The 12,552-nt window shown below is 38.7% G+C and overlaps 1 protein-coding gene across 1 annotated transcript in view; it reads left to right on the forward strand.

Moving 5' to 3' along the window:
* Positions 1 to 11,045, forward strand: part of LOC148502646 (uroplakin-3b-like) — a 34,692-nt gene extending 23,647 nt beyond the window's left edge. The window contains exons 5-6 of the mRNA XM_088449557.1: positions 3,334 to 3,463; positions 10,994 to 11,045. Coding sequence (XP_088305683.1) covers positions 3,334 to 3,463; positions 10,994 to 11,045 — 182 coding nt within the window. The remainder of the gene's footprint in view (positions 1 to 3,333; positions 3,464 to 10,993) is intronic.
* Positions 11,046 to 12,552: the final 1,507 nt, after the last annotated feature.

Here is a 12,552-nt window from a genome sequence, read left to right on the forward strand (position 1 = left end):
GCATTGACATTTATTTATTCATTTTTATTTTTATGTTACTCTTATCACTGATCAACTCAAAATACTATTCTTTAAAGCTTTTTCTTAAATAATTACACATAAAAAACACAATAATGGATTGCATAAGCTAAGGTTTTTCCAAGTTCTCCTGTGTAATCAGGTGACTTCAGAGATCACATTATTGATAAAGTAAAGTCCGTCTTTAATATTGAAATAAAGTGTTTTAATTTATTTAAACATAAAAAACTGTACATCTGTCTTTGAGAGGTTCCTCAGTTGGTTAATTATTTTCATAGATGAGCTGTATCATGAATACCAAAGAACAGGCAAATAAAATAAAAAAAAGTTAGTGAAAAGCACCAATATGGAAGTATTTATGCATAAAAAAGTATTTTAATATTACCAGAAGCACTATCAAATTTACCATAAAATAAATGGAGAGTATGAAAAACACACGGGGGTAGAAGTTTAAGTCCCTCTATCTACCCCACCATAGCAAGTACAAAGATGGAGGTACCTGTACAATTGTTTGAAAGGGTGGAGTCCATTCTTTGAAAATAGGTGCCCCATAAAAGCTATGGTGATCATCAGACAATAACCCCATGCACTACAGAAAAAAACAATATTTAAGGAACACCTACATTAAGAAGAGGGGGAAGCCATCTTTCAAATTATGGGGCCCTTTATAAATGTCTGATGATTGTTTGTGACCACCAGACAAGGAAAAATATTAGTTTTTCGTAAATGGGTGGAAGGGCTCAACATGCCCTATCATGTCCATAATTGCCCATGCACCCATCAGACATTCAAATTTTAAGGAGGGGAGTCTCCAGATTTCTGCCCGCACCCTCCTTAGGTGGCGAGTAGACATTTGCAAAAAGTCAATTCTTTGGATGCTCGAACCAGAACTTTAGATGGGTTTAGCCTCCTTATGCAGCTAAACCCAGTACATTTGGGTGAGCCAAGCGCAATAAATAATGGGCAATATCGGCACTCGCGCCTGATGGCTAAACCATTGAATAGCTTCGTTGTGCGCCATTGCTTAAAGGCGCACAAAAAAAATCAATTGAATTCCCCCCATGTTTTACTTATACTTAAACAGACCAATCTGGACAAGACATAATTCAACTTCACTTTTCTATGTAGCTAGTTTTTCTTTCATGTTTTAAACAAAACTTTATTGTTTTCAGAACAGGAAACACTGCTATGCTGGTCTTTGGAGTTTTTTTGCTTGTCAATAACACTTTATTGACTTTCTTCTCCTGCCATTTAGCGTTTCTTTTCTGCAAGATACCATGCTCATATGTTCAGAGATGCATGAGTCTGATCTGAAACTGTGCCTTGGAAATTGTGAATGTAGAGTCAAGGAGGTATATCTACTAAAGTACGGGTTTTTAGAAGTGGAGTTATTGCCCATAGCAACCAATCAGATTCTAGCTATTATCTTCTACAAGGTATTAGATAAATGATAAATAGATTCTGATTGGTTGCTATGGGCAACATCTCCACTTCTAAAAACTCTCACTTTAGTAAATATGCTCCAGAGACATCTGTACATGCGTTAATGCTATCATTGATAGTTATATAATATTATAAGTTTTTATTTTGAAGCAGGAGTCAGAGTTGGAACGTTTCTACTGACGTCAACTCCACCCAAAAATGTCTCCTATTCCACAGCCCTGGAAATTTCAATATAAAAAATACTGATATTGATGTTGGAATTTGATGATTGCAAAATATGGGAAAATGGGCCCAGCACAGGAATGAGAAAACCCACAGCAGCAAATAGATTAAAACAGGCCTTCCTCCAAAACTAAGCATCCATACAAGAGGAACACTTGTTAGGGACGTTACTAAGACGTCTGTGGCAATTCTGACAGAGTTAGAGTCTTGAATGACAGAGTTGGGAGAAACTATTCAGGGGAAAACATTAGCCTATCGCAACGCTGCGTTTTGGAGGGAGGGCGGCGAATTTAAAAACATTCTTGAAGAGAAGTTCCAAAAAATCTCACGTAAAGTGGCAAAGAAATCATATCTGAAAACCCACATACCCGATAGGGAGATTTGCAAGATGCCATAGATCAGATGCAATTTTCACATCCAAAATATATCCAATGTGATGCAGTTTGCAATTCCTTAAACAGAATGCGGTTGAGGCTAAAACACAATGTAACAAAATTTTCCATCTGCTTTTACAAGATTATTAAGCCCCGCCTAATCAGAATTGGGTGAGGTGCCCTATGGGTAGGCTATCCATATCATCCTTTTCATTTAGAACCATGTTACAGATTCTGTGACTGTCTGACTTCAAGTCTCCATTTCACCTGGTTTTAATCAGCCGGAGAACCTGTGTAATTCAAATGTGTCCTGAATTAAAGGGATGATATAGCAAGCCTGCCTATGGGGGAGCCATAAAATTATCTGAACCCCACAGCTAGAGTACTAGCCCAATGTTGCCTAGCATTGGGGCACTCATAGTACCTGTGGCAGATGGGTACCAATGTCATACTCCATAAAAAATGTGAATGCTATAGTAGATCTCTAAGAGTTAGCATGCAAATAGCCACCAGTAGTACTTGTAGTGCCACATGTGTTGCCATCATCCTAAAGTAAATAACAAGAAATTGCCACCTCATTAACAATACATCACTGTTGGTATTGTTACCATCGGCATTCTGACTGGTCGGGATCCTGATCCTGCTATTCCATAGCAATATGCCTAAATCAGTCAATCATAAGGCCTTTAGGTGTAAGTGTATCTATGGTATAATCCATCTGGCTTCTTCTATGGATATTTCTTCATTTTTGTCTCCTTGTCTCCATGATGTTTTACTTTTGTAATTGTCATAATAAACTTCAGGGCTGGTAGATCTTGTTTGTGCAGTGTACACACACAATCATTTTTATCAACTGCTACTATTTATATGTTTTTTATATGATATATATATATTTATTTATTTTTTCTATATTTTTTATAACGATATTTAGCATTCATGTTTAAGATTTAATTATACCAATGCTGCACACATTTATCTAAATAATCTGCTTTTATTTAAAAACATTTTATTCTTAAGTTTACACTTATTTAAAATTTACACTTAAACCTTTATGCACCAAGGATTCACCTCATCCTATATGTCACATGTAAAGTAGACATTGGGAGCACTGTAAAAATACCTATATACAGTAAAGGGGTTATTATTACACACACAAATAGAGAAGTGTTGGTGTTCATACTATTTACTACTTAATGCTCTAATTATGCCTTGATAAGAATGTGATTTATATCACAATTTGATATTGGTAATAATGACCACATGTTTTATTTTGCAGCAAAAGATTTTAATTCGATTTCTACTACAATTGATCATCACAGTGCTGGTATGATAGCAATTACCACCATCCTCCCCATCCTCTTTGCTGTGTTATTGGCCATCTTTTCCAGTCTTTTATTCATGAGCTGGTAAGTTCTATCACCAAACCCTACGTAGATGACAACGCTAATGATACTTAAATATTCTGATGCCTCCACATGCAATCACTGACTGCAGAGATGCTTTCAAATGATGTATCTAAATAAAATGTATGCACACATACCATCCCAAAAATAAAATATAACTAGCAATATATGAATAGAGGAGTACAAATAAATTAAAAATTAACATTTAACCAGTAAATGTAGTAATGCACCACAATAAGAGTTACTGTAATTCTCACTTGTCAATAAATGAGAACAATGTCCCAAGTATGACTGCTCCTGAATATAATTACCAGAGATAGCCCAAAGATACTACCTACAGCACAAATGTTGGGTCTGTCCAGTGAATGAATTGTAAATAGTATGAGCTGAGAGGTGTAACATGGTAATTATGAATCCACGTCATCTGTGAAATACCGGGAGCCATGCCAGATACTATGGCTAGAACATACTTGAAGTACTGGACAGGTACACTAGTATAAAGATGTAATGGCCAGGACCATAGACAAACATGTGTCCTAAACCCCACTATTAATGCATAGATACTGGGGAACGCTAATAAATACTAAGGGGGGTATCCAATTAGCAGGGCTAAAGTAGCACTGCTAATTGATCGAGGTGGGGCTAATTGAATAGCCCGACGCCGGCACTTATCGTGGATATTTTTTGGGACCGGATGTGTCCCGAAAAATAATCCACGATAAGTGTCATTTTTTCACCACCTAAATGGCGAACACACATAGGTCGGCAAGCTGACCGTGGATCCTATGTGTTTTTGGGAGAAATATCCTATTATTTCGACAGAAATAACAGGATAGGGTGAAAAAAAACATTGGCGAAAAACAGGTATAATCTGCGAAAAATCCCAGTTTTTTGCCGATCGTGGCTATACATTAGCGCCCGAACAATGTTCGGGGCTAATTGGATACCACTGTAATAACTTAGCTTCACCGCTGATCTAATCGATGCATTTTTTCTTCTGTGTAAGACTTTTTCATAGATATCAGACCATGGGGGAGATTTATATATAGATATATAAAACATATCAGGTTCTACTCTGGGTATTTCTTACAGACAGCTGAATAAAAAATTTAGAATACCGCACAAATTCTATTCGACAACCACCCTATAAACATAGAATCATAATTTATTATCCAGAAATGTATATATGGGTGGTGTGCTACCAACTACTGTAAAGTAAAAAAAAAAAAAATAAATTACCTAAATCTAAAATTATAGTTTATTGGACTGCTATCAATACCTGGTGTGACATCGATGTTTTTGACCACAGTAAGATAATTGATTCCATTGACACACAATTGCTACATAGAAGTAACATATTGATGGATTTCTGCTTTAATATGCAGGTAATCTAACATGATAGCTTATTAGACTGCTATCAGTACCTGGTGTGTGACATCGATGGTTTTGACCACAGTAAGATAATTTGCAGGGATTGATCGATGTAAAAACTTTATTTAAAAAGATATCTAAATATCAGAGACACATTCATCTATATACAAAGGCAACTTAAATACCAACAAAGCAACATTTGGATTAATGATTTAATGGGCACAACATCGATTTTTCAGTTGCGGATATTATAGAAGATACAAAGTTGCTGATACTTTAAAAGCAACTGAATCTGCTACAATTGTATTCAAACCATACACTGCCATTTGTCGTGACTTATGACAAAGTGGCTGTAGCCCCCTTTTTTTTTTCTTTCTTTACTGCAGCAACATAATCTGCAGAGATGAATCGATGTATCAATGTTGCTCATTTTTAGGGATCTATTTGCCTACTTACAGAGGCAACCTTAATATCAGTATAGTGATGAGTGGTTCATTGATATATTCGGTATAACATCGATGTTTTGAATCTGGCAATATAACCTGTAAATGTTAAAGTTGCAGATAGTATAGAAGCAGCTCTATAAAGATATTTAAATATCAGGGACGTATTCGCCTATACATAAAGGTAATCTTAATACCAATAAAGTGATGATTGGACCAATGATTTAATGGGCATAACATCGATTTTTTTATTCCAGCGATACAACTCTCAAACGATAATTGATAGTAAACGGCTGATACTATATAAGATACAAAGCTGCTGATATTTCAACAACTGAATCTGTAATATTGAGATTTAAATTGAATACTGCTATTCATCGATATTCATCGAGATTTATGATAAAGTGGCTGTAGTGTTTTTTGTTTTGTTTTTTTGTTTTTTTTGACTGCAGTAATATAATCTGCAGGTATTAATCGACGTACAATCGTTGCGCAACATCAGGGATCTATTTGCCTATTTATAGAGGCAACCCAAACATTAGTATAGCGATAATTGGACCAATGATTTAATCGGCATAACATCGATGTTTTGAATATAATTTGTAAATGTTAATTGATATGAAGGTACCGATATTATAGAAGCAGCTGAATCTGCAACATTTGGAATATAATCTACAAATTTTATAGATTATACAAATTATATACTGTGGGAGTTCACATAGGAGATCCAAGATATGGATCAATAATAGACGTATAATTTAAACTATATCCGATCACAGATGAGATAGTTGATCTTCTCACTAGAAGATATTGACTAATAAACCCATTAAAGAGAAGACCCTCAGTTTAATTTTAATTCTAATTTCTTCTTTCTCTATTTCCTTGTTGTATATATATAGACAGCTGAATAATGCAGAGAGTCCGTCTCCACAATAATAATACAATAATACAAACAAAGATGAACAGCGCACCAGTGCATACTAGGCCTGTCAACATTAATCAATTATTAAGCAGATAAAATACAAGATAACATTTATTAGAAAACAACAGATACAATTAAATAGCTATAAAACATTTAGATAGCAGTATACATGTGTAGGCCTTAAAATTAAATAAGTCAGCGGATAAAGTCAGGAATATTGTGGAAATAAGTTCTTTATCCTCCACTTGTCCTGTTAGTTGAAAATATAAATGGACCTAAAATTAGGTGTATCGCTCATTAAATATGCCAAAGTAATCTAGCATACGGTAATTTGTTTGGCATCCTGGTTTAGTGATGAACATCAATGCACAGAGGATGGCTCTCCTTTGGACACAGTAAATTTGCTGGTAAGGAGGTTCTGTGATGCTGAGTACACACTGGTCGATATATTGGCCGATCAATTGATCAGTCAATATAACTGCTGGCCATCAGCAAGTGTGTACAGGCGATATGTCTGTGAACGACATCATTCACAGACATATCGCATTGGCTGTGCTGCACAGCTGATGGACAGATATATCTGCAGGCATATCTGTCCATCGGCACATACAGCGGCAGCTGCGGGAAAGGGGGTGGGACATGCCTCCGACACACACCCCCTCCCCCCCGCGCGGCCGCCAGGACCCGCGGGCAGAACCAGCTGATGGACGTTGCGTGTGTATAAATGACCATCATCTGCAGATATATCGCTGTAGTGTGTCCTTATAGTGCAAGTATTGCTAACAGCGTAGGACGCGTTTTGCTGCGCCAACTGGCTGCTTTCTCAAAGGTGTATCAATTAAGCCCAAAATAAGTGCTTTATATACTAGTCAAAATGTGACTGCTAATTGGCAGCTGTGAATAATTAACATTTCATCCGCTTTAAAAAAGAGATATAATAATGTTGCAGAATTTCCAATATTTAGCATTTGTAGCACATGATCTAAACCATAAACAAGTCCCTCTTTTGTAAAACGTTTTCAGTGCCAAGTTACCAAGCTATATATTTATTTCCTTCCTGATGTCAATAATTAATATTCAATAAAATCAAATCAGACAACATATATTTACACATATAAAATATTCATTATGATAGTGGAATAATTGTTACATAAAATACTCAATATATAATATATGGTACATAGGCACCATAACGATTTTCCTAATACTAATTATGTAAAGGTTGTATAACTATAATCTTTCATAAATAGCAGTGGAGGTAGCCAATTAATATTTTAGTGATACCGATGCAAGGGGGAGGGGAACAGAGAGATAAAAGTGCAAGGGAACAGGAGAATTATAGCTTTAGAGAAAAATATTTGGCTGATTCAGAGATGTGCGCTTCTGCACTGGTGCAAGACCTGTACTGTGCATGGGCAGTAAGGGTCCTGTGTGACCACATGCAGAGCAGCAGCAGACTGTCAGTGATTGACAGTCTGCTGCTGTTTCTAGGCAGGGAGGGGGCGGTGACGGCATCCATTACCTAAAACCGAGGTGTGACACTGCCGTTGGGGGGGGGGGGGGGAGGCCAGGATCTCCGTCAGTTGATGGATATTTCCAGGCCGTCTTTTGAGCAACTGTGTTCACCGGCTTGAATGACCCCATGGACACTCAATCCAGCAGAGAATCACGCAGATGTTCCGATGGACCCAGCTCGGAACAGTAATACATGCGGGAGGTGTGATGCCTCCTGCTGCGTTACCATCATAGTGCTATTGCGGCTGCTAACATGGTAGCAGCTGTGATGGCAATAGCGTCGGACCTTGAATCACCCCCATAGATCTTAGTTTATTCAAAGCAAAGTGTTTAGTTCCACCATTTCATTCATGTCAAAGGGGTGTAGGCAAGCGTGTAACTAAAGTAGGTGGAGGGGTTGAGGCTGCTTCGGGGTCCGGACCTCCGCCTGACACCGTATTACACTGCCAGCGGGTGGGTGCTCAAAATCCAGAGATCCCTAGACGGCTTTTAATTTCTTACCACTTAACATCCAGAATATTTCTTGTTTAGAGAATCTTTTGAACCTACCTATCACCTCCCCTTTTGGTTATAGGGATTAGACCAATTCCTGTCAGACTTATTGATCCTGGATCTCCATTGCGGCAATCAATAAAGTGTTTGGAGACATTGTGAGTTTGTACCCTATGGATGATATTTCTGTGATGGTCCTACCAATATAGCTTAAGCTGCATCCACACTTCAATAGATAAATTACATATTTTGAGTTACAGTTTATAAAACTTTTTATCCCATAGGGCCATATTCAATTAGGCTGCTAAAACCCGTTATCGGTGATACTTTATCGCTGATGATGTCATTTTCGCCGTTTTCACTTTTCCCCATATTCAATTTCAAAGACTTTTCACACCTGTTTTCACCATAGAATAGGTGGCGAAAAAAAGTGCAGAATTGTGGTTTTGGGCTGCAAACAAAAAAAAGTACCCTGCATCCCTTGGACTGTTTCCAAAAGGTATTCTGTGTAAAAAAAAAAAGTTCCACAGGACACCCCAAAAAATTTACTTTCGCTTTGGGGCCCAAAAAAAAAGTTGGGGGACAAACTTTTAAACTAGCAAAATAGACTGTGGGGGGGTCCCCAAGTATGCTCCAGAAATGCAGCCGGCAGCCGGTACAACAGCTCAGAACATCCCCAGGATGCTCCAGGAGTACTGCTGTCCGTACTGGCGCTGGCATCCCCTCAGCATGACCTCATGACACCAAGCAGTCGGGGCAGGAGCCATGGCCAGCTCTGAATTTTTTGTGCCATTAGTCTTACATTCAAAATAAATTTCACTACGCTGATGCACCTTAGTTATAATATCAGAACACACATATAAAAAGTTCATATACATATGGTGCCGCTGTCTTTTTTCTTGTTTTATGCATTTTTTTGCGGTGGGCACTTGCGCAACAGTGCTGCTATATCTGGAGTGCCGAACCACTGGATATATATATAGACAACAGAAAGGGGTACAATGGTGGCACTCACAAGTCCTTTAAGAGAAGAATCTTGTACCCCTTTCTGTTGTCTGCATAAGGTTATTCATTAACCTTTAGGAGGGCACCTGGGCAATTTGCTTACAGTGGAGTGCCGGTTTTTGATTTGTTTATATATATTTATTTATTTATTCAATAATAAATGAATCTAATAGATGCATAAAAGCAATAACAAAATATAGAAATATGAATAACAAATAAAAATAAATAGCAGCAGATTCCATATAACATACTGTACACATACGTTCTATTCATAGACTTATCTACAAATATAATATACTAAATCAGAGCTGATCAGGCTCTGGCTAAAAATGAACAATGTGTCCCATAGGATGTTTTGCAATAGCAACACAGTTCAGCTGTTATCCTTTAGTCTTCGAGCAGTAATGTAATAGTCTCAAAATCGATACAATATAAGATCCTATGTAACTGATACTTGTAGTATCTCATTCAAGAGGTAAATATTACTTTTTCTGGGGATTCTTACAAATGTATATCCAATCTCAAAGAGAAGTTGAAATAAATAGTCCTAGATCTTAATCAAAAGGTAATCCTATTCACCTCTGGTGATCTTCAAAAGATTCAAGATACACTCTTTTCTATGCATTTACCACCAGAAAGATGGTGCCATGGGGGCAAGTATATTGATCCGGCGCACCACATGGGCTAGCATTTTCAAAAAAGTATTGGACGGGCTGCTTCATGGATGTGGGGGCACTGCATACGTGACCCCTCAGCTCTTAATACACCCCTGGATGGCTCAATCAAATACTTTATGATTGATTTATCAACTACAATCTTCTAGGTGCATTTCAGACATAGGGCCCGATTCAGAGCCGCTCGCAAGCACTGTGCGCTTGCAAGTGGCCCGATGGTTGCCCACTGCGCATGCGCCATGTCCGGCGTGCGCGAGTCCCGCTGAGCGGCTGAAGTTCAGTCGCTACGGGGCTCGCAACAAGACGGGGAGGCTGTTGATGTTGATTGACAGCTCGTCCCGTTTTGTGGGTGGGTAGGGGGGGTGGCCAGATGAACGCATAGCATTTGTAAGAGGGCTAACTAACATCACTAGTGACTCTATTAGAGCAGGAAGTCCACTCGGCCTTGTGGAAGGCTAGACCCTACCTAGGGTCCTGTTGCAAGGCCGATGGTCGCGATGGTCTCTTGGCCGCAGGCACAAGCTGTGGGTGGTCTCCCACAGCTTTGCAAGTGGCTGGAGAAAAAAAAAATGCCCACAGACCCAGCGAGCGGCCAGCGCCTGCGAGCGGGTCTGAATCAGGGCCATAGCTCTATAAAGTATGGACCACAGCATCTGAGATATGATATTGGTAGAAGATTCTAATATATATTATCATGGATACATAGCATTCCTAGTGGATACATAGGAAGGCTATAACAAACCTCCAAATATATGTGTTTAAAAAATACAATGACAATTTCCTACAACTGGAGCTGCAAACAAAAGTTGCTGATTGATTTAAATACAAGGCTTTTCCTGCTGGAGAATTAGAACATTAATCCACTTTATTAGGAAGATTTGCAGGAACCGGAATGATAGCTTACTCTCCTATGCATCCTGGAGGGTTCCCCTAAATTCTGGGGTCTCACAGACATTCTGATACAGTATGCAAGTATGATATAGGAAAGGGATGTAGCATAGTAACACATCATGTTAGAATTTAGATTATGTGAATCTTACAAAAAAAATTAATGTATGGCATCTCATGTAAATGCTATATTTAAAAATGAAATATTTTCTTTTTCTTTTAGCTGCTGTTGCAACAAAGTTTTTACTCCGCGTAAATGTCAACAGGAAAGTTGAGAAACAAGAAAAACCATTACGGAGCTGTTAGCAGGGAACCATTATTTATTAAAAATATATATTTCTGTCATGCTTAATCCAAAAATAATTGTTAATAGGTTATGTCTGATACTTATGTATCGCTATACGATTGTTCATTTATCTGCGCTTTTACTCTGAACTTCGTGCAATTTGTACATTTGCTAATCATTAACACACACATGCAAAGTGGTGCTACTCAATCAAATGACGGCACTGTTTACTTAGTGACTTAGGGCCTTATTCAGAGATGGACGTTGTTGCACTTTGTAATAATATGCTAATGGCGCAGGAGGCATGTGGGGAAATAGACGCCTCCTGCCAGCTTCTCTGATCTGCTGCTGCATTTCATCTCTCACGCCATCAGAGACGTACGTAAACTGTTGGGATTGCGTACATCTCTGAATAAGGCCCTTAGTCATTTATCTTAAGAAATATGATGGGAGTGAGGTATTTGTCATATTTTTAAAATGCAAATTAAAGTCTCATATAAAGTTTTACTGTAACTGTATGTCTTTATGTATTTTTAGCAGTTCTTCTTAAATAGACAGTAAAATATATTGCATACTTTAAAGTGTTCGGCTGAGCTATGCTTTATTTGCATACTTTTATTTAACACTAGCAACCTGGCTTCACACAGGAGCAATTTCATCTCGTCAAAGCCTCCTGCATCTTATAACAACCTACGCCATGTCACCACCATCCCCTGCATCTCACCACAGCCCCCTGCTTCTCACTGCACCGACTTGGGCCCGGCCATTGGGATGTGCTGGGAAGGACAGGAGACTCATGGATGAGAGATTTGTATTGCAGCTACCGTAAGCATTATCAGGGCACCTGTTGGTACAGTATTTCAGCAGCTTCCTTGCGCACCCTTCTCCAGTTGCTGAACATGGCATTGAACAATGTCCATTTTGCACAATGTACCCTGTATTTCCTGGGCTTCCACTGAGGAGTGGTGTCTGGAGTCCGCCTGCAGGTTCAACATAGAGTTGGACATCGGAATCTGATAGTTACTAACCATCAATGTTTTGGTTCCGATGGCAGTTTTTTTACCATCTGATGGTGGCGTTGGAAATCATTCAATGGTGTTCCGATGGTTGTTTGGTTCTTTTTAATTCCTGATAGCTATGGCTCCTCTGGCTCCTTCCTGGCTACTGTGTCTGCATAAGGGCATCTTCATGTGTTTGTTGGAAGCTGGCTCTCACTCTGTCTGACTCAGACATGACCCTGCTCAGTCCCTGACTCCATCCCCTCTCTAGGCTACTGCTAGGCAGCAGGGCACATTGGTATCTCTAATTCGTTCTCACTGTCTCAGAGAGCCAATAAGAGTGCAGCCCCCAGCCCTGCAGTAGCAGCAGTTAGTCACTCACAAAGCACAACAGTTTTTTCTGTGACTTGCTTTATTCCAAGCCTCAGTTTCAGATACTCTCTTGCTGTTTCAGCACCCTGGCCAGCTGCTATACTGCAGCTTGGTGCAAGATTTTTT

Source organism: Taudactylus pleione, unplaced genomic scaffold (genome assembly GCF_031769625.1).
Source record: "Taudactylus pleione unplaced genomic scaffold, aTauple2 ptg000487l, whole genome shotgun sequence".
NCBI classification, from domain to species: Eukaryota; Metazoa; Chordata; class Amphibia; order Anura; family Myobatrachidae; genus Taudactylus; species Taudactylus pleione.